Source organism: Myodes glareolus, chromosome 21 (assembly GCF_982192425.1).
Source record: "Myodes glareolus chromosome 21, mMyoGla1.1, whole genome shotgun sequence".
NCBI lineage: Eukaryota > Metazoa > Chordata > Mammalia > Rodentia > Cricetidae > Myodes > Myodes glareolus.
This window is the reverse complement of record NC_142046.1, coordinates 46771194-46797086: the sequence shown is the minus strand read 5'-3', so window position 1 is coordinate 46797086 and position 25893 is coordinate 46771194. Positions and strand designations below refer to the sequence as shown.

At 43.4% G+C, this 25893-nt stretch overlaps 1 protein-coding gene across 5 annotated transcripts in view; it reads left to right on the top strand.

The window, feature by feature from the left end:
* The first annotated feature begins 11324 nt into the window (after positions 1 to 11324).
* The window catches only part of Cobll1 (cordon-bleu WH2 repeat protein like 1), a 144719-nt gene continuing 130150 nt past the window's right edge, over positions 11325 to 25893 (top strand). For 4 of the 5 annotated variants that reach the window (XM_085681034.2, XM_085681032.2, XM_085681033.2 and 1 more), the window contains exons 1-2: positions 11325 to 11349; positions 11865 to 11991. In XM_085681034.2, the coding sequence (XP_085537160.2) occupies positions 11340 to 11349; positions 11865 to 11991 (137 nt within the window). In that variant the 5' untranslated portion in view covers positions 11325 to 11339. Of the gene's footprint in view, positions 11350 to 11864; positions 11992 to 14731; positions 14868 to 25893 lie in introns of those variants that run through there. The other variant, XM_085681037.2, reaches the window with a different exon arrangement.

Sequence of the window (25893 nt, the reverse complement as noted above, 5' to 3'; positions counted from 1 at the left end):
ATGTGCAGTTTCCATGAGTGGTCCCCCATGTTGGGGTGAGTGTTTTAGTGAGGCAGCTGCCTTTAAGTCATCCATGCTTTTGTAAGGAATCTCAGTAGACTTATTGGTTCACCACAATGGATGTTGCCTTTCGTAGAATTCCTTCCTGGTCTTCTACTGGTGCTACATTTTGGGGGGACTGGATGCTTGCTCATACCCTCTAGGAAAAGCTCCTGACACCCACCAAGGGAAGTCAAGTACAGCATGACAAGGCATATATACTTCCAAACATAGGACGAGGAAAGGCACAATTCATGTTTTCTTTTTGAAAATAGTATCATTCGACTCAGAAGTGATGACCAATGTTTGGAGCTAAAGCATTTGGGGAAACTGAGGAAGAAGAACTCTAATGTGAGTCAAACAAGGGCTACGCACTCAGTTCTAACCTAATGTAGATTTAAGAGTAAGAGCCTTTTTCCAAAACCAGGACTAATAAAGAAAAAAAGTAGCTTTTTTTTTGTGTGTGAAATCTGTTTTTCCCTCAGTACTGAGGATTGAACCCAGGGCCAGGATAGCACTCTATCATGGAGCTGCAATGAAGGATCCAATCACCAAGTGAGTGTCACACAAGTGGCTGGCCCTGAATAGCTTCAGCCATCTTTATTTATACATCAAAAACAAACATTTCTTTCCATACTAGCAAATAAGTTTTTCTTATACCCCAATGTGAACCTCTGGCAAAAACAAATATGTCAAATATATTTTTCCCAACTTTTACATCAAAACATCTTTAAATCAAAACAGCACTTAACATTTTGTTAACTTGGCCAAACACTGAGCCTGGCATATCCTGTCTTTACAGACCTAAAAGGTGATAAACATAGGCATACATTTTAAACAATCCCGTTAAAAGTATATTTACAGAAATAGGGGTGATCTGCCTCTGATCCTGTCAGTACTGAATTCAAACAGCTCCTGGGGTTCAAAGTGACAACAGGCATTGCCAGACAAGACACCTGAGAAGCATGGGCTCCCAAAGATTTTTGGGGAAAATAGTAGAGGAAGAAAGGGGGTTTCCAGGAATGATCATATCTGTCCCACGCATGATTGACAAAATGACACGAAAGCCGCCGAAGGAATCATTAAGATTATGACAGTGAGGTGAGCATGAAAGATGCGTGGTCCCAGCAATATTCTGTGTTGTTTCAAAGTCCTCTGGTCCTTGCCACGTGATACTGCCTCTGTGGGCTTTTGCTTCCTCTGGAGACCCATTAGACAAGCACTCATACACTGGTTCAAACTAGGTAGCGTGGCTCCCAATCATAGGTTTTTATGGAAATGGAGCATGAATAGCTACTCCTATATAAACTACATTTTAAAGTTGCTTTTATTAACATAAATTTTATGTGAATTTCATTCTGAAAATTTCACTCGTAGTATATAATTAAATGTAAACTTTACTATGTCAAAAAAATGTTCCTGTTACTTTTATTTATAGTCCTGTATTAATTTTTTGTATAGGTTTTGAAAAAGGGCATTAAATAAGATTACCAATAGAAAAAGGAGGGGAAGGAGAAGCAGATGTGTCAAAGGAAAAATGGGAATATGACCAATAGTGTAAAAGGAGCGGTGGGCCGCTTCTGGCTGCCTGGCTAGTTTTACCTGAAATAATTACACGGAAACTGTATTCATTTAAACCCTGCCTGGCCCATTAGTTCTAACCTCATATTGGCTAACTCTTACATATTCTTTTAACCCATTTCTAACAATCTGTATGTCACCACGTGACTGTGGCTTACTGGGAAGATTCTAACCTACGTCCGTCTCAGGCCAGAGCTTTATGGTGTCTGACTGACTCTGCTTCTTTCTCCCAGCATTCTGTTCTGTCTACTCCACCTATCTAAGCTGCTGTCCTATCAAAGGCCAAGGCAGTCTCTTTATTTGACCAATGAAAGTAACACATAGACAGAACACCCACCTACAGCACAATAGAAAAACATATCCCAGAGTTCCTGTGGCCACAGCTCTGTTGTTAAAAAGCCTGGATGAACTACAAAGTCTAAGGTAAAATTTTCATTACAATTGAACATAATTACAAGGTATCTCTAGTCTTGGTATATAAAATGACATGCATATTCATTCCAGAAAGTGTTAATCCTGGTGGCTGAGAATAAGACCACGACCACAGTTAATTTAATTAAAGTGAGCTTTAATTAAATACTGACCAGGTGGATGGACCCTGTTAGTTCTATGTCCAGGCTTCCAGAAGATGGCCTGAATCAAGAGCTTAAGAAGGAAAACCCACAATTCATTGTATCACCCATCAGATCCAGTCAGGGACAAGTATACATCCTGATGTACTTTCTGCCTGGGAATCTCCGGCACTCCTATGATCAAGCACTTCTGGTGCAGATGGGTCACACAAATTTGTTTAGGGGAGTAAAAACATGACTTTTTATTTCCCATAAACACTATCCTCCAGCATTTCAGGAACTACCTGTCCTTGGGCAAGGGGCTTGCGGATCAGAGGCATTTTTGTCTCATGGATCTCTAGGACACAGTAATTAAAAATTAAAATTTAATATTGACTCTCACAGAAACTATTAAATATGTACTTCCTTTAGGTTATAATATGCAAAAGTGAGCTGTATAGGAAGATGTTAGCCACTTTTGACCTGTGATTTTTTTTTTAATTTCCTTTTTCTTTCTGGATATATTTAGGACAGTGTCTTGCTATGTAGCCCAGGCTGGCCTTGAACTCATCTATGTGGCTTCAAAGATGTGACAACAAACTTTCCTTAGCTTCCCAAAATGCTGAAATTACAGATACAAGCCATTGCATTCAGCTTTTTAGTTGGATATGAAAATACAAATTTTCAAACACCAAATTGACATTGATAGTTGAATAGAAAGCATATTTTAAAAAGTAAACATTTGCCTGTTCTTATGTTCTTAGTCATTGTTCTATTACCGTGAAGAGATGTCATCCCCACGACAACTCTTAATACAAAAAAGCATTTAACTGGAGGTTTGCTTATGGTTCCAGAGGTTTAGACCATTATCATCATGACAGGGAGCATGTCAGCATGCAGGCAGGTGCTGGAAAAGTAGATTGACAGTCTCAACTTGATTCCCTACACAGAAAGAAAGACTCTGGACTTGGCCTGAGCTTTTGGAACTCCAAGACACACCCCTGGTGACATACTTTTTCCAACAAGGCCATATCTTTTAATCCTTCTAATTCTTTCAAATAGCACCACTCCCTATAGACTAAGCATTCAAATATATGAGTTTATAGAGGCTATTCCTATTCAAAACACCACATTCTACTCCCTGGCCCCCATAGGCATATAGCCATTTAATAAAGCAAAAAATGCAATTAGTTCAACTTCAAAAGTCCCTATAATCTATCACAGTCTCCAGACTGTTTAAATGTCCAAAGTTCAAAGTCTCTTCTGAGACTCAAGTCGTTTTTCTAAGGCAATTCTCTGTAAAACCAAAATAAAAATCAGATCACGTATTTCCAACATATAATGACACAGGATACATTACCATCAAAGGGAAGAAAAGGGCAGCAAAGAAATACTGGATCAGAGCAAGACTGAAAGCTAGCAGGGCCATCTTTACTTCAAACCACCACACCTATTGTTCTAAAAAGTTTACAAAATATTTTAAGAAGCCTTAATGCATTTTTTTCCAAAAATATTCTGTTGTGGAATATTTGTATACTATGTGAAGATGTGTTGCTCTGACTGATGTCAGAAAAAGTTTAACCATCAATAGCTAGCTAGGCAGGAGGGGATAGGTGGGATTTCTGGGGAGAGAGAAGAAGAGAAGAAATCTAGACATGCAGGAGATGTCAGGGAGCCACTGAAAAGATTGGACATACAGTATAGAACAGAGCCATGTGGTAGGATATAGATTAATAGAAGCAGGTTAATTTGAGTTATAAGAGCTAACTGGGGAAAAAAATCCTAAACTAATGCTAAGCTAACTTTCATATTAATAGTAAGTCTCTGTGTCATTATTTGTAGTCTGGAGGTCCTGATGTAAGAGTACTGATACAATGTTCACCTTGCTTGTTTCAGTATTTTTTCTGCTTCTTTTTATATAATCCACACAATTTAAGCATATGTTTTAGTTAAGGTTTCTACTTCTGTGAAGAGATACCATGACAATGGCAACTCTTGGAAAAGTAAGCATTTAATTGGTGCTGGCTTACAGTTTAGAACTTTAGTTCATTATTGTCATGGAGAGAAACATAGCAGCCTGCAGGCAGCTGTGGTGCTGGAGAAGTAGCTGAGAATTCTACATCTGAATCTGTAGGCAACAAGAAGAGAGTGACACTGGGCCTGGCTAGAGTTTCTGAAACCTCAAGCCCATCCCCAGTGACACACTTCCTCCAAAAAGGCCACACCTCCAATTACGCAATTCCCTATGAATCTATGGGGGTCGTTTTCATTCAAACCACCACAGCATATGTTTATTTTTTCTATTGTTACTCTACAGTGAGAATTTTCAAGCTAGCTGTATTGGCTATTCTTGGTTGTCAACTTGCTTTATCTGGAATGCACTACAACCTAAACAGCTAACTATAACTGTACGACATTTTTTGTTCCTTAAATAAAGCATTTGAAGTGGAAAGATTCAACTTTAATCTGGTCTCCACCTTCTGGTGGCAGCCTCTATAAATGACCCGGGAGAAGAGAGCTCCCTGCATTGCCAGTTTGTCCTTGTTCTTGATGGTAAGTCTATTCCTTCACTGACATTAGCGACTACTACAGAATTATGGCATATTCTAAAGACCAGCTTGGGCATTCATCCTCATAGACTGAATAACTACTGAATTCCTGGAATTTCCATTTGAAAACAGCCATTGTTGTAGAAGCTGGGCCACCACCTGTTAAACGTTCTAATAAATTCCTTTCATATAAGTGTACACACACACACACACACACACACACACACACACACACACACATTCTTTAAGTTCTGCTCCTCTAGAGAACTCTGACTAATACATTATCACTTAAAGATATTCACAGAAAATCTGACATTTGAGATGGTCTTGTGTAGCCCAGGTTGTCCTTAAACTCAGTATGTAGCTAAGACTGAGCTTTACAGTCTTATCCTCCTGACTCCACCTCCTAAGAGAATGAATGTTCCCTCCTTTTGAGGGCCAACTCGCTTTCCATCTCCTGCTTTCAGTCACTGGCCAGGGCCTTTGATCTCAACAGTCCTTCTTAGACTCCTTCCTTTAGGAATTCTGTTTAACAGTTTCCTCAGAATGTTGTTTTACAGCTTCCTCAGGACCAAAACATTCCATTCTGCTGGAAAACTTCCTAACCAGAAAAGTAAACAACTCAAGATAGCTTCAGGAAGTTCCTGCAACTGACCAGATTCACTAGGCTCTTCCCTGTCTGCATAATTAATACAAGTAGAGTCCCTCTCAGATCAAGTGAAGACAAGCTGTGCTGCGGAAGTACCTTCCGCTGCTTCAGCCAATAGTCCAATAGTCACTGAAGCACGAGCCCACGGTGCTGCGGGAGCGCCTTCCGCTCCATCAGCCAATAGCCGCTGAAATACCAGCCCACTAGGGCGTGGTATATTTCTCTTTAAAAGAGCAGCAAGCTCGGCCTCTTGGCTGATGGAGCGGAAGGTGCTCCCGCAAAACTGTGGGCTCGTGCTTCAGCGACTATTAGCTGAAGCAGCGGACAAGCTAAGCTTCAAAGACGACTCTAAGAAAAGCTGTGAAGAAGACTCCAAGACCAGACCAGCTGCCTAGAAGCAGAAACCAGTCAGGCTGCCTGGAGGAGGTTCAGAGCAACGGAGGCACCTCAAATGGATATTGTCCAACTTGCTGAGCTGCCTGTAGGCTGTGCAGTGTGCTTCAGGTTCTAGCTTTGTGAGCTGTCATGAATGCTTGTTGGAGAGAGGCTGCTTGTTCATCCCAGCTGCTCCAGTAGCTTAGTCTCGAAATAATCACATAGAAACTGTACTATTTAAAACACTGTTTGACCCATTAGCTCTAGCTTATTTGCTAACTCTTACATCTTAATTTAACCCATTTCTATTAATCTGTGCATCACCACAAGGTTGTGGCTTACCAGCAAAGTTTTAGCATGTCTGCCTCGGGCAGCTCCATGGCTTCTCCCTGACTTCGCCCTTTTTTCTCCCAGCATTCAGTCCAGTCCTCCCCGCCTACCTAAATTCTGCCCTATCAACAAGCCAAGGCAATTTCTTTATTAATTAATGGTAATCACAACACACATAGGGGACTCCCACATCAAATGCTGGGGTGGGTTTTGGTGATGTAGCTGTCTTTGACTCATTTTTGTTCCTGTACATAACTCCCAACAAAACTCACTGGTTCACCAATGTCTTAGTTACGGTTTCTATACCTATTAAGCACCATGACCAAAATGCAAAGTTGGGGAGAAAAGGGTTTATCTGGCTTACACTTCAGCATTGCTATTCACCATTACAGGAAGTCAGGACAGAAACTCAAAACATGGCAGGACCCTGGATATAGGAGCTGATGCAGAGGCCATAGGGTTGTGTTGCTTACTGGCTTGCTTCTCCTAGCTTGCTTAGTTCCTTTTCTTATAGAAGGCAGAACCAACAGCCCAGGGATGGCACCATCCACCCAGGACTGGGTCCTCCCCCATTGATCACTAAATGAATGCCTGCCTTACAGCTGGATTTCAACAAGGCATTTTCTCAACTGAGGCGCCTTCCTTTGATGACTCTAGCTTGTGTCGAGTTGACAGACAAAATCAGTCTGTAAAACTGACCCCTTCTCAACTTCACAAACAAACACATCACTATTAACTGCATTCCTTCTTTTCTTATTCCTCCCCAAAATCTCACATCAAAATCAAATAATTTTAAAAGCCCCACAGTCTTTACCAATTCAGACACACAAAAGGTCCAGCATCTTTTAAAGTATCCAAACTATTTTTGGATTTTGGTTTTTTGGATTTTTGGATTGTGTGGGTTTCAGCTGTTGGCTCCTTTAAAAATCAAAATTTAAGCCTCTTCTTCAAGAGGGAAGAACCAGGGCAGTCTCCCAATCTCAACCAAGCAAAACCAAATTCCAACAGTATAAGGATCTCAATGTCAAATTATCTGGGATTCACTCATCTTCTGGACTCCCCCAAAGGGTTTGGGTTAGTTCTCCAGCTCTGCCCTCTCCAGCACCCAGAGTTTATCTTCTAGGCTCTGTTTGACTCCACTTCATGGCTATTGCAGTTCTTGGTGGTCATCCCATGGTACGGGCATATCCAAAATGTAAGGGTCTTTCTCTCCAACTGGGCTGCACTTTCACCAACAGTCTCTCACAGGCTCTCCTCGTGGTGCCAAGCTTCAATTTCTTTGCATGGTCCCTTCAGTCCTGGGCCTTCAGCTGCCACTGATGCTGCACCTTCAACCAATGGCCTCTCCTGGCCTCTCAGTGCCAAGCCTCAGCTGCTCTCCACAGCCCCTTCATACTTTCAAAACCAGTACCACCTGGGTGACATTTATACCTGACTATGTCTGGCTGCCAGCACGAGGCACAACCTTAGTTACCTCTGGAAGGCAGTTCCTCTGTGTTCTCAGGAAACACTTCCCAGAAGATTTCACCACTGATGCTGGTTTCTTCTTACCGCTAATGTCTCAGCTCCAGCGACCAGCATCAGTTGTCCCAGTTACACAAAGGTTTCACTTCAGTAGTTCTGGTGTCTTGTTAATCACAGCTGATTCTTCAGCCCCAGCTAAGGACAGGATCCTAATTCAAACTAACAAAGGGCCACGACAGTCTTTAAACTTCTCTGATAATCTGCAAGCCAGCCTCCATCTTCCGTACGGCTCTGACCATTCTTATCTTTCAAGTTTCCACAGAACATCCCACTGAGGTCTCAACACGCAATGGCTTTTCTAGTCCAAAATTCCAAAGTCCTTTCACAGTTCTCCCAGAAACATGGTCAGATCTGTCAAAGCAACACCCAACTAGACTGGAACCAATACCAATTTGTTTCTATTGCTGCCATGAAACACCATGACTGAAATGCAAGTTGAGGAGGAAACAGGGTTTTGGGTTTTTTTTTTTTTTTTTTTGGTTGTTGTTGTTTTGGTTTACACTCGAGCATCACTGAAGGAAGTCAGGACAGGAACTACAACAGGGCAGGAGCTGATGCTGAGATCAAGGGGGGGGGAGCTACTTATTAGCTTGCTTTTTTAGCTTACTCAGCCCACTTTCTTATAGAACCCAGGACCAAGAGCCCAGGGATGCTACCATCCACCAAGGGCTGGGCCCTCCCCCATTGCTCAGTAAAGGAGAAAATGCCTTACAGTTGGATCTCAAGGAGGCATTTCCTCAGCTGAGGCTCCTTCCTCCAATGACTCTAGCTTGGGCCAAGTTGACACACAAAATCAGTCAGTACAACCAGATTGACTTTTGGTGGTATCTACGCTGTGGTCTGTGTGGGTTTCATAACTGGGTGAGCAGACGTGTGTTGCATCTCCCGAGGAAAAGTTTTGTCACACATCAAATGTCTTCAGTGAAACCCTTAGGGTTTCTTTCTTTTGCCTCTTCCACAAATCTTTACAGACTGTCTTTTGTGGCCTGAGCTCTACCTTCAGAAGACAGCGAGGAGCCTTTCAAATTCCTCTACGTGGGCATGACAATTGTGGGTGTCATTTTTCCTAACTTAGGTCACTTCGATTTGGACAGCACACCCATGGACCTGTTGACAAGGGCAGTTCTAGAAAGGATTAACTGAACTGAGAATGTGAGCAGCACTTTCTCTCTTGGGCTAAGGGCTCAGATGAAGGAAAAGTTGAAGAAAGGAGAAAGCCAGGACCCTACTGGCACATGCCTTTTCTCCTTTTCCTGGCCGCTGTGGCATGAACTGCCGTTTCCCATCACACCCTCCCTGGCATGATGAATGGATACCTCTAAATCCCCAGAACTGTGAGCTGAAATAAAATTGTCTCCCTGTTTTCGTCAGAAATGCTGGCTTTGGTTCATCTACCAATCCCCTGGGGCTAAGAAGAGTGGACTATTTCTCTCTGGGCAGTCTGCAAAACCTTTCTGAAAAGTCAATACCTGAGAGGAAGAATTAAAAAAAAATGATTGTATGGAATAGGAGGTGAGATTTCCACCCAGGAAATTAAGCAACATCTGGAAAGAGTTGAACAATTTTTCAGAGGGACTGGTGAAGGGGCCATTTTCCAGCATTATGTAAAAAGGTTTCTAGCAACCACGATTACTATTTTGCTGGGACGTTATGCAATTCCAAGATTACATCATGGATGGTAATAAATAAGAACACGAAGTATAGTCTGGTTTCCAAAAGCCGCTGAATGCATTTTAGTGACTTAATCCCAAACAAGAGGAGCGCTTTTGTGGGAGTCTGTTGTAAATCCTGGGCCTCTCCAAGAAGCTGTACTCAGAGTAATAGCTTAACATCTTAGGATCCTTCAGTTTTGCGTCCCCTCCATCTTCACACATCTCTGCATGCTTACAACAGCACAGAAGGCTGTGGAGACGCAGCGCTTCCCTTGATGTGAACCTACAAGGAGCTGAAACATTTCACTTGTGCAAGCAAGCCACTTGGATTGGCTCTCTGGCAGTGCATGGGAAGTTTGACCTTGCCCTCTGCCCAGGAACAAAAGGATGACAGGCAGAACTGGTGCCATGGAAATTGCTCTCAGCATTTAGGAAATGTTGGGAAAACCTTAGGCTTAGCATCAGCCTAGCTGGGCTCTAATAATATTACCGGTACGCCGTAACTTAAGGGTGAAACTAATTTAGGTGATTGATCCTGTGATTCAAAGTTGTAAACGTGTATGCAGTTTCGGTGTTACTCACTGTCTGTGCGACAGTTGTAAATCTGTTCATTTAGACTCAGGAGTCAGAAAGGCTTCAGGAACTTGTCGAACCTGTGTTATTGTTCCAAGTCTGAAATCCAGATCCAGTTCAATCACCGGCCTCATTATTAGTCAAACTGTTTAAAAGCAACTTTTAATGATATGGCTCTACTACAGTAATCCGCAGAAGCTGCCACGATCCTTACCTCCATTTCATACTCAGGAATGTACAGAGACTATAATCCGTACAGCCACGGAGGCGAAAGACTGCCCGTAACAGACAAAATGCCATATACTGGTGAGGAGTTGGCACTTTTTTTTTTTAAACTTTATTTAACTTTGTCTCATGCGCATTGGTAGAATGATGTCAGATTCTCTTGAACTGGAGCTACAGACAGTTGCGAGCTGCCATGTGGGTGCTGGGAATTGAACCCGGGTCCTCTGGAGGAGCAGTCAGTGCTCTTAACCACTGAGCCATCTCACCAGCCCAGTAGTTGGTACTTTTAATTCCAGAATTCGTTGGTAGTGGTTGCAATGAATGAGCAAGTGAAGAACCTTTAATTAAGCATGGGTTATAAACGCCAACTTAATTTGAACGTGTACCAGTAACTTGACTCCTTTCTGTTAGCCCACAACTTGAGGTATCCAGTGACTTTTTAAAATTTAACATGACTTTCTGACGTAAGCGTTTGGACTCATCACTATGGCTAACTTTAAATAACTGGCAAACTTCTAAGAATGAAGAGAGGATATGCAAATGTACCTGCTCGTCAGGAGGGAAAACTCCTCTGAGGAGCAGGCTTGCAGGAACGGAAACTACAGACAAGAAGCAGGTACTGTTTGCGATTTCTTAATTCCTGTGAAACTTCCAAGAGGCCACTCAATCTACGTTCAGTTCTTTCCTAGTTTACGGACTGTCATATGAGAACGGCCAGTCCTCAAATCACAGCTGTTGGATGTTTACATCATGAGAAGCATGCCTGGGAAGACACCACAAGCTTAAACCTGCCACCGATTAGAAAGATCATAATGTCAGAGGTGCCATTTACAGGATAGCAACCGCAGGGGTCAGTAAGGTTAAAAAAAAAAAAAGAAAGAAAGAAAGAAAAAAAAAAAACACCCTGCACTTAGAATGTCAGCCCGCAGGACTCAGTCCGCCAGCTGTCTGCACTTCCGTGACGGTCCAGGTCCTCATTCAGGTTTTGCCGGCCAGGTACACCTTCCCACAGTCCCTCACGGGGTTGCTCCAAAGCCATGAGCTGGCGGTGGGGACTAGAATGCACCACCCAGGAGTTTGTTCTCCAGCCTCGCCCGCGGTACCCTAAAGCCGCGTGCCTCCGGGCGGGGGGGAGAAGGGGAGGAAATTTTTCCTCGCTCTGCGTCCCCGCCCGCCCGCCCTGTCCGTCCCCTCTCCGGCTGGCTGCCCTGCTCGCTCCGATGCCGACCTCGTTAGCCTCACTTCTGCAGGCGCGAGGCGGCCGAGGCGGCAGCGAGCTCCGGGCAGGGCCATGGGGCAGGGTGAGTGGGGGCGCGGGCGCTGCGGCCGGGGACTTGCCACTTTCGGCCGCGTGCTCGCCCTGTACGTCCGAGCCAGCCGTGCGGGGGAGGAAGCGGAGCTCGGGGCGGGTTGCGTGCGGACTGAACCGGCCAGGTCCCCTAGAGCGGGGAGCGGCTTAGGAAAGCGGGGGCGCTGCGCTCCACAGCTCCGCGGGGAAAGTTTGCACGGGGTTCAGTTCCTGCGCGGCGGGCCGCCAGAGGCCAAGCACTGCGGGCGTGGCGACCGTCCCGCGCCCAGCCCGCTCCTCCTCCTTCGCATCGGGGCCGCTGCGCGCCGCCCCTCCGCCGCCAACTGGCTGCGGGCTGCAGCTGGGGCGGGGACCTGTGGCCTTCATCGCTGCGGGCGCCCTCGGGCGGGGACCGGCCCGCAGGTGGAAGCGCCCCGGGGAGGCGGGTCCGCCCCCGGCAGTCGTGGGTCGAGGCGGGCTCTGGGCCGGCTCGCTCCCGCCCTGACCCGCCGGCCTCTCCCACCCCAGCAGTGACGCGCCGCCTCCAAGCCCGAGCCCGCGCGGCGAGCAGCAGCGCGATGGACCGCAGCGCTCCGGATCCCGGACCCCGCAGCGCGCCCCGCACCCCCGCCCCGCAGCCCGCGGGCTCCGTCGGGTAAGCAGGGGAGTCCCTCTCCCGGTCGCCGAGGCCTCGGCGCGTTTCACCAGCCCGCAGCGCTCTCCCCGCGGGGTCGCCTGGCTCCCGGGCCGAGCCACACGCGGCTGGAGATTGCGTCCTCCCGGGTATCCCCGGGGTGGGGGGGTTCGGTGGTTTGAGCAGGCTTTGCGACCGGGGTGGCAAAAGGCCAGGCGAATGCCAGGCGTTGGGTGAGGAGTCCCGGAGCAAAAGTGGTAACAAAGGGTTCCTTGTTGAGGCTCTGGAGCTGGGGAGCGACACCTGTAAGTGCGCTCCAGGAAAGGAAGGAAAAGTTCCACTGGCCGAGTGTTCCGGCTCTGGAGGATCAATACTGTCAAGGTGACTGCAAGGAAGGGGTTTTCTGAAAGCCCACGGAGGGCGCTGCAAGGTGTGCCAGCTGTCAGCCCGGCTTGACAGTTCCGGGAGCAGGCCGGGTGCTTGCCTCTGACTGGGGGTGTGTGTGTGCCTCTGGCCAATTGGTGATGCCAAAACCAAACACAAAGTCGCATTGGCAAACAGCTATACTTTTTTTTTTTAATCGTCACGTGTCCGCGGAGCGATTGGAGGGGAAGGGGATGTCACATGGTGAGTTAATATTAAATGAAGCATGCCCTGCTGCCAAATATGCTCGAAATCACCCTGTTAAACATTTGGGTAAACAGTAGTGAGAACAGGTAGTCCTGCAAGGGCCGAGGAGAACTTGAGAGTAACCTTTGTCGTGGTAAACGGTCAAGCTAGTTGACCGTCCTAGTTGAAGACGTCCCGACATGAACCTACTTTCCCATAAGGCTCCCCAATTTTCATTTTTCTATGTTAATCAGAACGCAGAAATGCCACAATCAGAATATGAACATTCCAGAAATAGGAACATTAAGGAACCGTTGACTTTGTAAGCAATGAATGAGAGTCGTTCAGTTTTTTTTTTTTTCTTCCTGGTTTAAGAGTGAAGAAGTCATTTTTCCCTGGAACATGACAGGCGTTTCCTTAGGAGCAAGTCACAGCATGTTTATTCATCAGAGGCTGTGCGAGCATTGGCAGTTGTCTAGAGGAAACGTGGAAGACTCTCAAGGCCACATGACTAATCTAACAGATATTTAGTGTAATTCTTACGTAGGGGAAACATGCAGTGTCTGAATTCGTTTTTTTCTCTAAATTTTGACCTTCTCCATGCTACTGTCCCTTTTGCTGTAGATCTCCACCTTTTTTTCTCTTTTGGCCTTAGTGTTTCACTGTTTAGATCCTAATGTGTGTCCTTCCATATACCCTTTCAATGTGTTGCTAGGACGAGCCTAGAACAAGACCTGGAAACAGCGGGAGATTTGTGTAAGTTCATGATGGGCCACCTTTCACAAGACTGCATTCAACTCTCACAAAGTAACAGAGAGTTGCGTTGGTGCTTTTGGTAATAGATTACTTCTCTAAAAAATACCCATTAACACAAAATGCACTTAAGAATGCTCAGAATCATGATGTGCTTTGAAATAAAATGGGTGAGTTCAGATAGCACCGTGATGAAGAATCACACAAAGAGCTTCCTAGTGATAAGCCTAGAATACCCTAGGTTGTACACTTGAGAGCTTGGAGGCTGAACTTCATGAGTTCTCTGGGAGTATGCATATAACTTCTCAGTGAAACCTTTTGCTCTTTCTAAAACTTATAAATTTATTTATTTTTGAGTCAGATACTCTTTAGCCCATGCTGGTCTGGAACCTTATCCAGAGTTCGAATTCCTGTCTCTGTCTTCCAAGTACTGAGTTTACAGGCATACACCAGCACACCTCACAGAAGAAAATATTTTAAAGAACTTTTGCCTTTACCTTCTTCCAAAGTTAAGACATCTGGAGAAGTGCACCATTACACGAGCTGCAATAATACCTAACAGCATCCTTTTAAAAACGAGTTCCTAGCGGCCTGCCTTCTCCCACTTACTTGTCTATTGGCATATAATTCCAAGTGCTTGTTAAATTAGTTGGTTATTCCATCTTAACTTTGGATTATATATACATACATATATGTACATATGTATATATATCTATACATACACACACATCTTATTTAAAAAGGTTTAAACTGTGGAAAAATAGAGTATTTAGGAGGTGGCAGGGTGCAATTTTAATATAATTGTTGGTTTTGAAGGTAGGTTCCTTACTGTATAGCTAATTAGATCATGACTCAATAGCCTAATAGCTGGTGAGGCCTACTTAAAAGAGGTTCTCTGTTGTCTGTAATTTCCCAAGGTGCACGCAGTTGTAACAGGTTATTTGAAAGACAAATCAACGCAGCTACTGTTTTACAAAGGGGACCAGAGGAAACCCTCTGTTGAAGTTCCTGAGCCAATTAGTAAAATTGAACTTTGAGGTGACTGTTGATTGTGCTCACTGATTTGAATAAGTCTCCTGACCATGGTAAGATCTTAAAAAAACAAAAAACAAACAAACAAAAAATTCTACATTTTAACCAACCAACGGTGTTGAATCATTAGCCGAGAGCTATAGTTTAGTTATGGGTTTCTGATAGAGTTTTCTGATAGTTCTGCTAGAGGTGCCTTGTTTGGAAACTTGACCCCCCCCCCCCAAAACAGAATTGGAGGTGAAACCGTTAATAGGTGATGAGGTCATTAGGGAAGATTAATGGAAGGGGTTGGCTGCGGGTAGAGAGTACGATTGTAACAGGAGCCAGGCTTTCTCTACTTCTTTTGCTTCCTTTCTTATGGTCTCCTGCTGTGGTACCTGCACTGTCTGGTGCAGCCAGCGAGCCCTCACCTGATGACCTGATAGGGCTGCCTGCACTCAGGCTTCAGCCTGTACATCTGGAGCGAAACATGGCTCTTTTCTTCGAGAAGTACCTAGTCACAGGTATTACTTGGTTGTAACTTAAGACGGACTTCCAGTACAGTATTTACAGTAAAGTTGGTTGGGCTCCCTCTTCCAGCTCGCATTGTTTTTGTCATGTGTTAGCACTCTCAGGGAGTAGCATTATTTTAGCCAAACAAGGCGTAGCCCCTTGGCGACTACTGCTTCTTTGAAACAATAATTGTGATATTGCGTATGTCAATGGAAGTTATGGTAGGTTAAGGTTTATTTCCTCAGTGTTTTCATAGATTTAACTCACAGCATAGCATGGTGAAGTACCTAGGTGAGATGGGAGCCACCTGCTTAGAAGTGGAGATTGCCTTGTGACCACCTGCTGGTCCTCTAGGGGGTCTTTGCCCCAGTGGCCACACCCAGTGCATTTTACCCTGGCTTCTGGCTCACCTCTGTAGTCCCTCATCAGTTTTTTAGTTCTCTTTCTCATTATTGTGTATGAGTATCCACTCCACTGGTCATTGGCTGCGTGTCTTGTAGGCTTGGCTTTGTGACTTTGAAAATTGCTGCTGAGTTTAGACTTCAGAGCCTCTGAATTTCAACAGCTTTGATTTTACTTTGAGATTAAATGTTTGTTTTTTTTTCCCCATGGGTTTGTTTGTCTTGAGATGAGCCCTGCTAAGTGGAGGCTGACATCGAACTCGGGATCTTCCCGTGTCAACCTCATGGAAATTCTGGCTTTGTGTGTACTATGATACTATGTTAAAGTTTGCATGTTGCTTACATGTTTTAAACATATATACGCGCACACACACAATTTTAAAGCAAAATTGCAAGAAACCATTGATTTATCTCAGTTCTGGCACTAGTTCTAACAGACCAACCCAATACAGAATGTAATCAGAGTATGTGAGCCTTGCGGTAAATTAATGGTTTAAGCTGTAAACAACTAACTAGTTATGCTTTAACCAGCTCCCTGCTGATTGACTCAGCTGAGTTTTTTCTGTAAGCGCTGGGCAGTCATCTCCGTAGTGAATGCTTTCAGACCCTGCTCTGATTGTAGGAGCTGACCAGTTCTCAAATCTCTGCTCACATTATAGTATTGTGAATTTATCTAAGTAGTTTTCCTTCTGAATATTCATAGGTGTCACATAATATGTATCCAGATATGTGTGTTCGTTATCTGGCATCGTTTACCTCTCTGTGTCTGTTCTATAGGTTTCACAGAGATGAAAGTGAGCTGGTTTTAATTTGTATTGTGACATGAGTATTATTATCACTTGTTTCCTTGATTGGAAATGCTGGGTTGGTGGGTGTGTCTCTGAAGAGACAAGCCCTGTTGAGACACTGGTTGGAGAGGTTGAAAGGTTTTAGAGGTGAAGGTAGTAACCAAACATGATTGTCCTTTCTGCCGTGGACAGCCAGTGTTAGTAGTTAAAGTTTCTTTGTGCTCAGTCATGGGTGCAGAATATTACATAGAGCATTCCAGAAAGAAACTATTTGTAAATGTTAAGTCACATTTCTTTCTGAGTAACGTGAGGACATACTGTGCCACCTGGAGTTATTCTGTTTTACCAACCCAGCAGGTGAGTTTGCTTACATATGCATTGTCTCTGCTGGCTAACATTGATCGCTTGGTAGCCATCTTGGATGTCACATAAGCCGATAAAGCACAGTTGTGTTTTAGGGTCAAGGATCCATTATTTGCTTGGTGTATTAATGCTTGTTATTGTAGGATTGGCGAAGTTGAGGCAGGATGATAGTTATGAGTTCCAGCCAGCCATTCTGGGCTACAGAGTAAGACCTGGTCTATAATAATAATGATAATAATAATATCAGGAAGAAACACTCATTTTACTTAATAATGGTCCCGATATTCCAGAATTTATGATTCTAAAAATTTAGATATGCCATAAATAAGTTAATGGCTCTCTTGAGTTGCAAGTACAAGGTGATTTGAAAGACATTCTCCTCCCACAACCTTTGTTATAGTAATGCTCCATGTTCTCGTCGTTGGTACTAGCAGCTCACCATTCCTAGTTTATAAATTAAGCTCTCTGAGGTAGGGGTGTGTATAGGGAAACGTAGTATCGTAAGGGTTTAGAAGTAGCTCCAGTTTTGGACATCCACGGGAGCCTTGGAATGTGATTCCCACAGAGAAGTGCTTGCTTATTCCCTTGGAGGAATGGCGTCCAAGCTTTGTGTCTCGGTACTGAGGACCATGGTGTTAATCACTGAGAAAAGGCAGTGTGATTGCTGACCTCAGCTTGAGACTTTATCTTTGGGATCATGTGCTTAGGCTGGCATTCTTTACTTGCCCAGATAAGCTTTTATTTATTTATTTTTTTAATTTTTGACTTTTCAAAATGTAAATGTCAGAGTCCTACTTGACCTTGCTTTGAAGGATCTTACTGTTGTGATTCTGAAGCAAGTCTGGAATAGGTTCACAGACTCACTTTTGACTTCCCTGACTTCGTGGCAGTGGCGTTAATTGGAGGGCTGGGGACAATGAAGGAAAAACTTACTGCTTTCTTCTGCCTCTGTTTGGGTGCGTTCTTGGTTCTAAAGTTTGACTGTTGAATATTTAGCCTAAAGTTTCAACGGAAGAATCACCCAGGTAACTTCAAAACCAGTGCCCGCCCTTCCTCACACACCTACCTGTTCTGGTTTGATTGGCTTGGTCTAGGCCAAGGGCATGGTGTTGGCTTTGAGTGATTGGTTGACATCAACAGCTGATGCTGGGAGGGGAGCACTGCTATTTTTTTTTAAAGAACTAAGCTTGATTTTGAGTTTCTAAAGATTTATTCGCATTATGCATAATATTCTTTACTTTTAAAATGGTTTTTTTTTCTTTTGGTTTCTTGAGACAGGGTTTCTTTGTGTAAGCTTTGGCTGTCGTGGAACTAGCTACATCCATCTGCCTCTGGCTCCCTAGTGCTGGGATTAAAGGTGTGCGCCATCATTGCCTGCCTGTCCTTTTTGAGAAAGTGTATTAACTTCGCCTTATACTTGCTGAATTAACATCTATGATCAGAGAACGCCAGTAGGCATGGGAATATCGGAAGCAAGATCTGCCTCCAAACCTGTGCCTTTCAACAGTTAGCATAACACACTGAGTTTACAACTGTGTCATTTATTAATTCTGGTGTTATGATTAATGACTCAAAGAGGTTTTTTGTTTGTTTGTTTTTTGTTTTTTCGAGACAGGGTTTCTCTGTAGCTTTGGAGCCTGTCCTGGAATTACCTCTTGTAGACCAGACTGGCCTTGAACTCACAGTGACCAGCCTGTCTCAGCCTCCCAAGTACTGGGATTAAAGGCTTGTGCCGCCACCACCTGGCTCAAAGTGGTTTTTATTTCACATGGTCTCAAGTTCATTCTCATAGTTCTTTTCAAAACAATGTCTATATTTTATATATTTAAAAAGTACTACACATTCCAATGATTATAAAAGTGTGTACCATTGGAAAGGAGGTTAAAAACTTGGGCTGTGTGTTGAAGCCCACAGTAAACTATTTTTTTTTGGTAAGTTATGTTTCCAAACTCACAGTAAAGCTTCTACTCATAGTAAATGGCAATCCTTTGTTGCTGGACAAGGAGTTTATTTCTGTCCTGTGGCCGTGAAATTTATTTGCCCCAAAATTACAAAAGTAAGAGCGCTTACCAAATGAGAAGCATGAAATTGTTTAGTAAAACAATACTCAGTTTCTCCCTCAAAAATCTTAATTTCCTCTGAGTGAGGTAAGCAGGAAACAGTCACAATTTTGTAGGATGTATTTATACAGCAGTGCTAACCAAGCCTCCGTATACCCCACCCTACCCTTGTTCCCTCCAAGACCGGGTTTCTCTGTGTAGTCCTGACTGTCCTGGAACTCACTTTGTAGGCCAGGCTGGCCTCCAGCTCAGAGATCCACCTGTCTCTGCCTCATAAGTGCTGGGATTAAAGGCGTGCACCACCACCCAGCTTCTTATTAAGACTTCTTTTCATTTAAATTTTCAAATCTTCACTAGTTCTTACTTTTATATGAAACGATTTGGACGGGGGACACTGGGAAATTGGCTCCTGACTTTGCTGAAGAAATTATCTGTACCTTGTAGGAAAAAAAAGAAACAAGATATTAGATACCATCAGCTCTTTGGTGCCAACTTAACGTTCTGTTTATTCTTAGAACTTAAGATACTGTACCTACCGCATGGGTTTGCAGACTGTGGCCTGACAAATGGCGACTCTATATAGGTCAAGACAGGTCTCTATTTTCGTTTTTAAAATTACAGTAAACAATAACCACGATGTAACATTTACTGTCTTAGATGTCTGGATGTGTCCATTCAGTTGTATTAAACATATTGCTGTGTAGTCATCACCCCCATCTCCATATTCTGTTAAAGTTTATTTTCCTTTAGCGAGAGTGGTCTGCTTCCCCCCTTTGAGGCTCCCAGCAACCATTCTCCGTTTTGCCTGTGGTTTTGACCCTATTGACCGTCTCTCCTAAGTGGCTAAGTGGGATGTAAGGGTCTTTTGTGACCTGCTTGTTTCCCATGGCTTCAGTGTTTACATGTTATATCATGTATGACCACTTCATCCCTTTGTGTTGGTCAATAACATGTTCGTATGTAAAGATCCAGTAATCCATCTGTGAATGTTTGGTGTCTTCCATATTTTAGTTATTGTGAGTAGTGATGTTATAAATGTGAGTGTACAATTAGCACTTAGAGACCCAGCTTTCAGCTTTTAGAGGGGTGGTGAGAAGTGGAATTGGAGTCTCATACTGGCTGCCATCAGCCCGCTAGCCCGCTCTCCCTTCTTCCCTCCCTCCCTCCCCTCCCCTCCTCCCTCCCTCCCCTCCTCCTTCCTTCAAGATAGGGTCTCACTATGTAGTCCAGGTCAGCCTGGAACTCAAGATTTGCTTCAGCTTCCCAAAGCTGCAGTCTTTAAATGCCTTTTAATTGTTTAGAGACAAAGTCTTGCTCCGTAGCTCTGGCTTCTTGAAGTTTGCTATGTAGCTAGAGCTGTCATCTGCCTCCGTTTACTGGGTTTGCAAGCATGTGTTGCCATGCCTACGTCTTTTTAATTTTTTGAGGAATTTTCACAGTGTTTTCTACAATAGTTATATCATTTTACATTCCGATTAACAGTAGATAAAGCTTCTAATTTCTTCACTTTCTCACCAAGTATAATTTTCTGGTCATGCCTCCTGCCAATAGTAGCCAACCTAGTGGTATGACAGTGTGTCTCATTCTGTGTTTGATTTATAATTTATACTGGTTAGTGACGTCACGCAGCTTTCAGTTATGTGTCTTCTTTCGGCCCCTTCTCTACCTTCTTGGAAGAATTAATCTGTTCAAGTACTTTAAGTGGTTTTTTTTTTTAAATTTCTTTTTTGATCCTGGATATTCTTTGGATATTAATTTCTTGTTCTCTACCAGTGTTTTGGAGAAGCTGAACTGGCTGGCACCCATGCTTTCGCATACTGTGTTCACACTGCTGTTGAGCAGACCAGATCATGATCTTGTAGCCTGCAGAGCTGGAAAACATGTGCACATTCAGATGCTCCTTGGAAAACTTGGTTGACCCCTCCCCCCAGTTTCACCTATGAAGTGAAAACATGAAGTATTGATATTTTAATTGAAAAACACAATTTACTTTTAAATACTGAGCACAAATGTCAGTTGCCTCTAAATGATTTATATATTCATAAAAGAAAATATATCAGAGGTTCTGCAGAATAGTAAATTGGTTTTCCTTTTCAAATGAAGACTAGACTTGGCCTTGGCAAATGGATTTGAATTTTAACATTTAGAGAATATTGGATTAATATTCATTATCTTATATTGGCTGGACTTTTAGACGCCTGTGCTAGGGAAAGCTTCACAAATAATGGCAGATATGGTACGGTTTTCAGACGTAAATGTCCAGGAAGAAATGAACACGGTATCTAGTTTTTTTTCTAATTCATTTACATTTATGTATGTGTGTATGTATGTATGTGTGTGTGTGTGTGTGTATGTATGTATGTACATGTATGCGTGGACTCAGAGGTTCGCCTCTCCCACTGTGTGTGTTCCAGGAATCGAACTCACAATGCTGACCTTGGTGGCAATCACCTTTTCAGCTGAGCCATCTCACCAGCCCGTCTAGCGTTTTGACTCTGTACTTATTTTAGGAGTTAAGTCAAACTGTCTTTATAATTTCCAGCAGTATTTTTAATGTTGTTAAAGATATTTCTTAGCCTTGGGCCTTTTAGTGTTCCAACTTTAGTATGATAGCTATGAGACTTTTTTTCTTTCATGACACTGCTTTGCTAAATTCTTTCCCCATCTGTTGTAATAAAAACAAACTAAAAGTATGGGAGAACAAAGTTTCCCAGGACTATTTATAAAGGGCCAAGGGGCTCCAGTTTTGCGTACAAGCTCCCTATCTGAGGAATGCCTGCTTTGGAAAAGGCTCTTCAATGATTGGCTGGTCCTTAGGAAATGTGAGGCATGAGCTGGGGTTGCTGGTTTTTCACAGACTGAATTCACAATGCTGCCCGTCAATTTAAAGATTTAGGGATGGATTTCAAACATCTGAAAACTGGAGGTGAATTTTGAAGTATTTTTGAGAGTGCATTAAAGGGGGCGGTGGTCTCAGTTTTGAGACAGTAAAGAATGTAAAGGCAGCTAGATCGATTTGTAGCCTTGAGTGGACTTTAGGTAGTGAATACTTCTTTTCAAGAACCAAAGTCACCATGGCTTTCAGAGAGTCAATTGTGTCTCGCTCTCCACTGTCCTGTAGTAGGTGATATTTTGATTATTTCCATGTCTTTACATGATAGTGTGCTTCCTCAGGGAGCAAACTCATAGGCATGTTGTAGGAATTTGATCGGGGAAATGCTACTGAACTACAAATTTGGGTCAACTTCTCAACTTTGTTTATTGTATAGGAAATGTGGAGCCCCATGAAGCCTTTCAAGTGTGCGGCCTCCAGGTTGTGAGAATGAAGGTCCTGACTATGACCTGAGTCCCTCGTTTGAATTTCCTATATTTACCCTGTATTGCTTTAAATCGGACCATAATCCTGTATTTTTTTTCAAAGTTTCATTTATGGGATAAAATGACATGGTTATTCGTTATAATTTCCCCAGATTCGTAGAAAACATGTCATTTGGACATTTAATAGAGTCATTATTTTAAAAGAATATTTAAAAGAATTCGAGAAAAGTTGATGTTTGGAAAAGATTTTAAGATATTATTGAACCTGAACTTGAGTTATAATAGCTTGGGTTCATGCTATGGCTGTGCATAGTGACTCTGATCTTGTGTGTAGCTCGACTTTTTATCTTATAGTGTGCTGGCACCATGGTGGACAAACAGTGTTCCCAGTGTTTTTAGTTTGAAAACTTGATGCTGCTTGAGTTTCTTTTCCCTGTTGCTGTGATGAAATACTCTGATGGAAGCGATTTAGGGGAGAAGGGGTTCATTCTGGCTCAGGGCTCATCGGTACAGCCCATCCGCAGTGGGAAAGTCAAGACAAAAGGAAGCCGTCGTTTACAGCTGAAGAACAGAGAATGACGGAAGCTTGCCTAGCTCCCTTTCTCCTTTTGACTCTGTGCAGGATGTTAGTCTGTGGAATGGCACCACCCTCGTGGTACACCTCAGTTAATCAAGATTATCCTTCAGGCATGCCCAGAGGCTCCTCTTCCAGGTGACTCTCTACAGTTTATCCAGCTGACAGCGGAGATGAACCCTCACAAAGACCAAGTAACTGACCGCCTTTGGGTGTATATGCTAACGCCACATCATTTTCGCTTATGGCCTAATGTCATAGCTTCTGTCTGTATGACAAGATCTATTTCTAAGGAAGTAGTTAAGATCCTCAACCCTAGGTGAGGAATTTATGGCCCGTCCTGGAGGATTTCCATCTGTCTACTGTCTGCGTGCACACGAACACGCGCTATTATTTCTGCAGAAACAGAAGTCTGGAAGTGTTAGATGAGCCCAGGGGGAGCAGTGGTGGTCAGAGCCAGCGTTTTAACAGCTGTTGGGATTGTGTGTCAGTTCAAATAGTCTAGAAAAACAGGAAACGGAGCTGCTAATGGGAAAATGACCGGGACCCTTCCATTCTGGGCTCACTGGATGTGCCGAGCTTCCCAGACCAATCAAATCAACAGTAGTCAGGGTAATTATGGGAACCATTGAGTTCACTTTCTCACTTGTGAGAAGGGATGGGAGTTATAGCAGAGTGGAATGTCCGAGAAGCAGCCAGGTGTCCCTGCCTTGTTATTTTGTGCCCAGTTACCACTTGCTGTCTAAGAGGATGACATCTGTGTTTTCTGTCCTTTGGCCACTCTCTCTGCTCTCTGCTCTCTGGGGGATGACTGCAAAATTTCTGAGAAAAGCCTGGCTTTGTCCAGTGCCTTTGTCCTAGCTCTTGTTCCTTCCTATGTGTCATCCTACATACATCCTACACCCTAAGATGTGCCATTCTCCATCTCCAGAGACCAGTTAGATGCTCTTGATTTTTTTTTTTTTAACCGTGCTTCAAGAGAGAGAAGCTGGAAGTAGCAGAAAAGAATGTCTATAAGGGAAAAGAGGTGTGTTTAAAATGTTGATTTTTTTTTAGGGTCATATGCTACCAGAATTTATCTCTGCATAAATGCTTATATCCAGTGCATGAATGCGTGCTTGCTTGTGTGTATGCTGGAACATGTACACATGTGCTTATGCAGAAAAGCCAGCGACAGAGATTGACCATGGGTGTACATGGGTGTATTTCTCTATTGCTCTCTCTACTTTTTTTTTTTTTTTTTTTTACAAAGTCTTCCTCCCTGAGCCCAGAGCTCACCAGTTGGCCAGAATGCTGACCACAGAGCTCTGGGAATCTGCCTGCCTCTGGTCCAGCACTAGGGTTACAGATTTCTATCATACCACATCATGCCCAGCTTATATGGTGCTGGAGATCTGAGCTTAGCCCTTCATGCTTGTGTGGCAGGCACTTCCTCCCTGACCCGTCCCGTGACTCCCATGCTTTTCTGTTTTCTCTCTTTCATAGGTTCACTTTTGCTGCCCTAGTGTCTTCCCTATGAACTGTTTTTCCATCTAGGAAAGTGTGAGCTGTGCCGTCATTTCACAGAAAAATATTTAACTCAGGTGATCTAAAAGAGGAAGCATACTCATTTTCCCCCTTAACATCCTATTCAAGACAAATTTTCTCTCTCCCATGTATTTCCACCTCTAGTTCACTGCCCTTTACCATACTCTCTTTTTGAAATGTAGTCTGCTTTGGAAGGTCCGCTGTTCGGAAGGGATTCTCACCTTCCACGTACGCTGTTACGTGTTTCGTCGAACTGTATAAGGACTCCATTCATACAGGATGCTAAGAAAATGCAGCCCTGGGATTTGTGAAATCTGAGAACGCATTTCCAGCGTTTAAGATGAATGGTTTTGAATTTATTTAGAGAAGTTTTTAGGATTTCGAAGTCAAATTCATGATTTCAGGTACATTTTGAGGTGCAGAATTTTGGGATTTGCGTTTTACAGATGAGTGGACTACAAGCTTGAATTGATGGCGTTGCTAAAAGTTTTTGGGATTTATTGAATATTAGTAATAGCCTTTGATAACACAAATCCATTCTCTTTCTTGATGTGTTTCTCTGCCCTTTAAGCACATTAGAAAGTTAAAATTGGCCAGCTGTAGCAGCTCATGCCTGTAATCCCAGCAGTAAGGAAGGTTGAGGCAGGAGGATTTCTGTAAGCTCAAATTGAGCTATATGTGTAGTTTGAGGTCTACCTGTCATTCTGAGCGAGAGCATCTCTCCAAATCAGAGAAAGAGAGAAAGACAAAGACAGAAAGGGGAGAAGAGGCCAGTCGTCAACAGTGGGGTATTTGAAAATGGAATTTGGTCATTCATTGGTTCTTTACAATGACTCTGTCAGCTAAGTGGCTTAGAGACCACAGTTCTGGAATCCCACAGTGTTTGACCTGGTTTGGACGCAAAGGTGAAGTAAATCACTGATAGTAATAGCTTGGACCCCTACAAAGGGAAAAAGGATACCAGAGGCCTTTTGGTTCACAGACAGGGACCGAGTGGTGAGCATGTCAAAACTACTAATCTGTCCATTTTTACTGTGTGCTTCGAGAGATTTCCTCTCAAGGAAGCGATTTGTGAAAGTTCCGGCGCTTTGCGGATCACTCCTGTCGTTAGAGGCATCTGGGATGTTTTATGCGTTGGCGCAAAGGGCCCAGCCCTCTGTTGATTCTAGCGTTATTCATCATGCAGTGAGATTCGGGTGGTGGGCGAGGAACTTGTCCTGGTTTAGTCGGCACGGAGCTGCTGCACCATTGTGGCTCTAGGGCATTTTCTGGGAATGAGGCACAGCCTCACAGGCTCCAGCAGATCCTGTCAGGGACATGTAAGGAGGACGAAGGTGGTGTTGCTTGGGAGTCTAGAAGGGAGGTCAAACGCTGTGATGCTGCCAGGGAAAAGCTATTTTGGGTGATGCATGCATTTAAATCTCAGAATTTTAAGGTATAAAATCATGATTATTTTCAAAATTAAATGGTGAATGTTTTGAAATTTGCGGTAACAACTCTGTATACAACTTGATTTTTTAAAATCTGTATATCAGTTGTGTGTATTATTTTCTTTTCTTTAGTCCTTATAACTGGCTAACATTTTCATTCTGTTTACCTTAGAAACCGATTTCAGGGAGTTTAAAGGGGGAGAACTGTCTTTTATTCTACGTCGGTTAGGTGAGAAAATGTGTCTTTTGCTAAATGCAAATGTCAGGATGATCAAACTTGTACTTGAGATGTAGATGATAAAAAGGAACCAACAGCCAAGATCATATATTCAGAGAGTTGATGAATCAAAGACAACAGCGTCTGATGGTGGAGAAACACTTGCTTGGGCTGATGCTGGCTGGCCTTGTGACTAAACAAGCGATTCTGAGGGCTTTGATCTATGGCCCTGTTGTGAAATACTCAAGTGACATCAGATTATTTGCAATGCTTCATGCACAAGATTGTATACAACCTCTTCAAGAGCAACTTATGTAACTTTGGGGACATAGCTTGGTTCAAACCTGAAATGTCTCCCA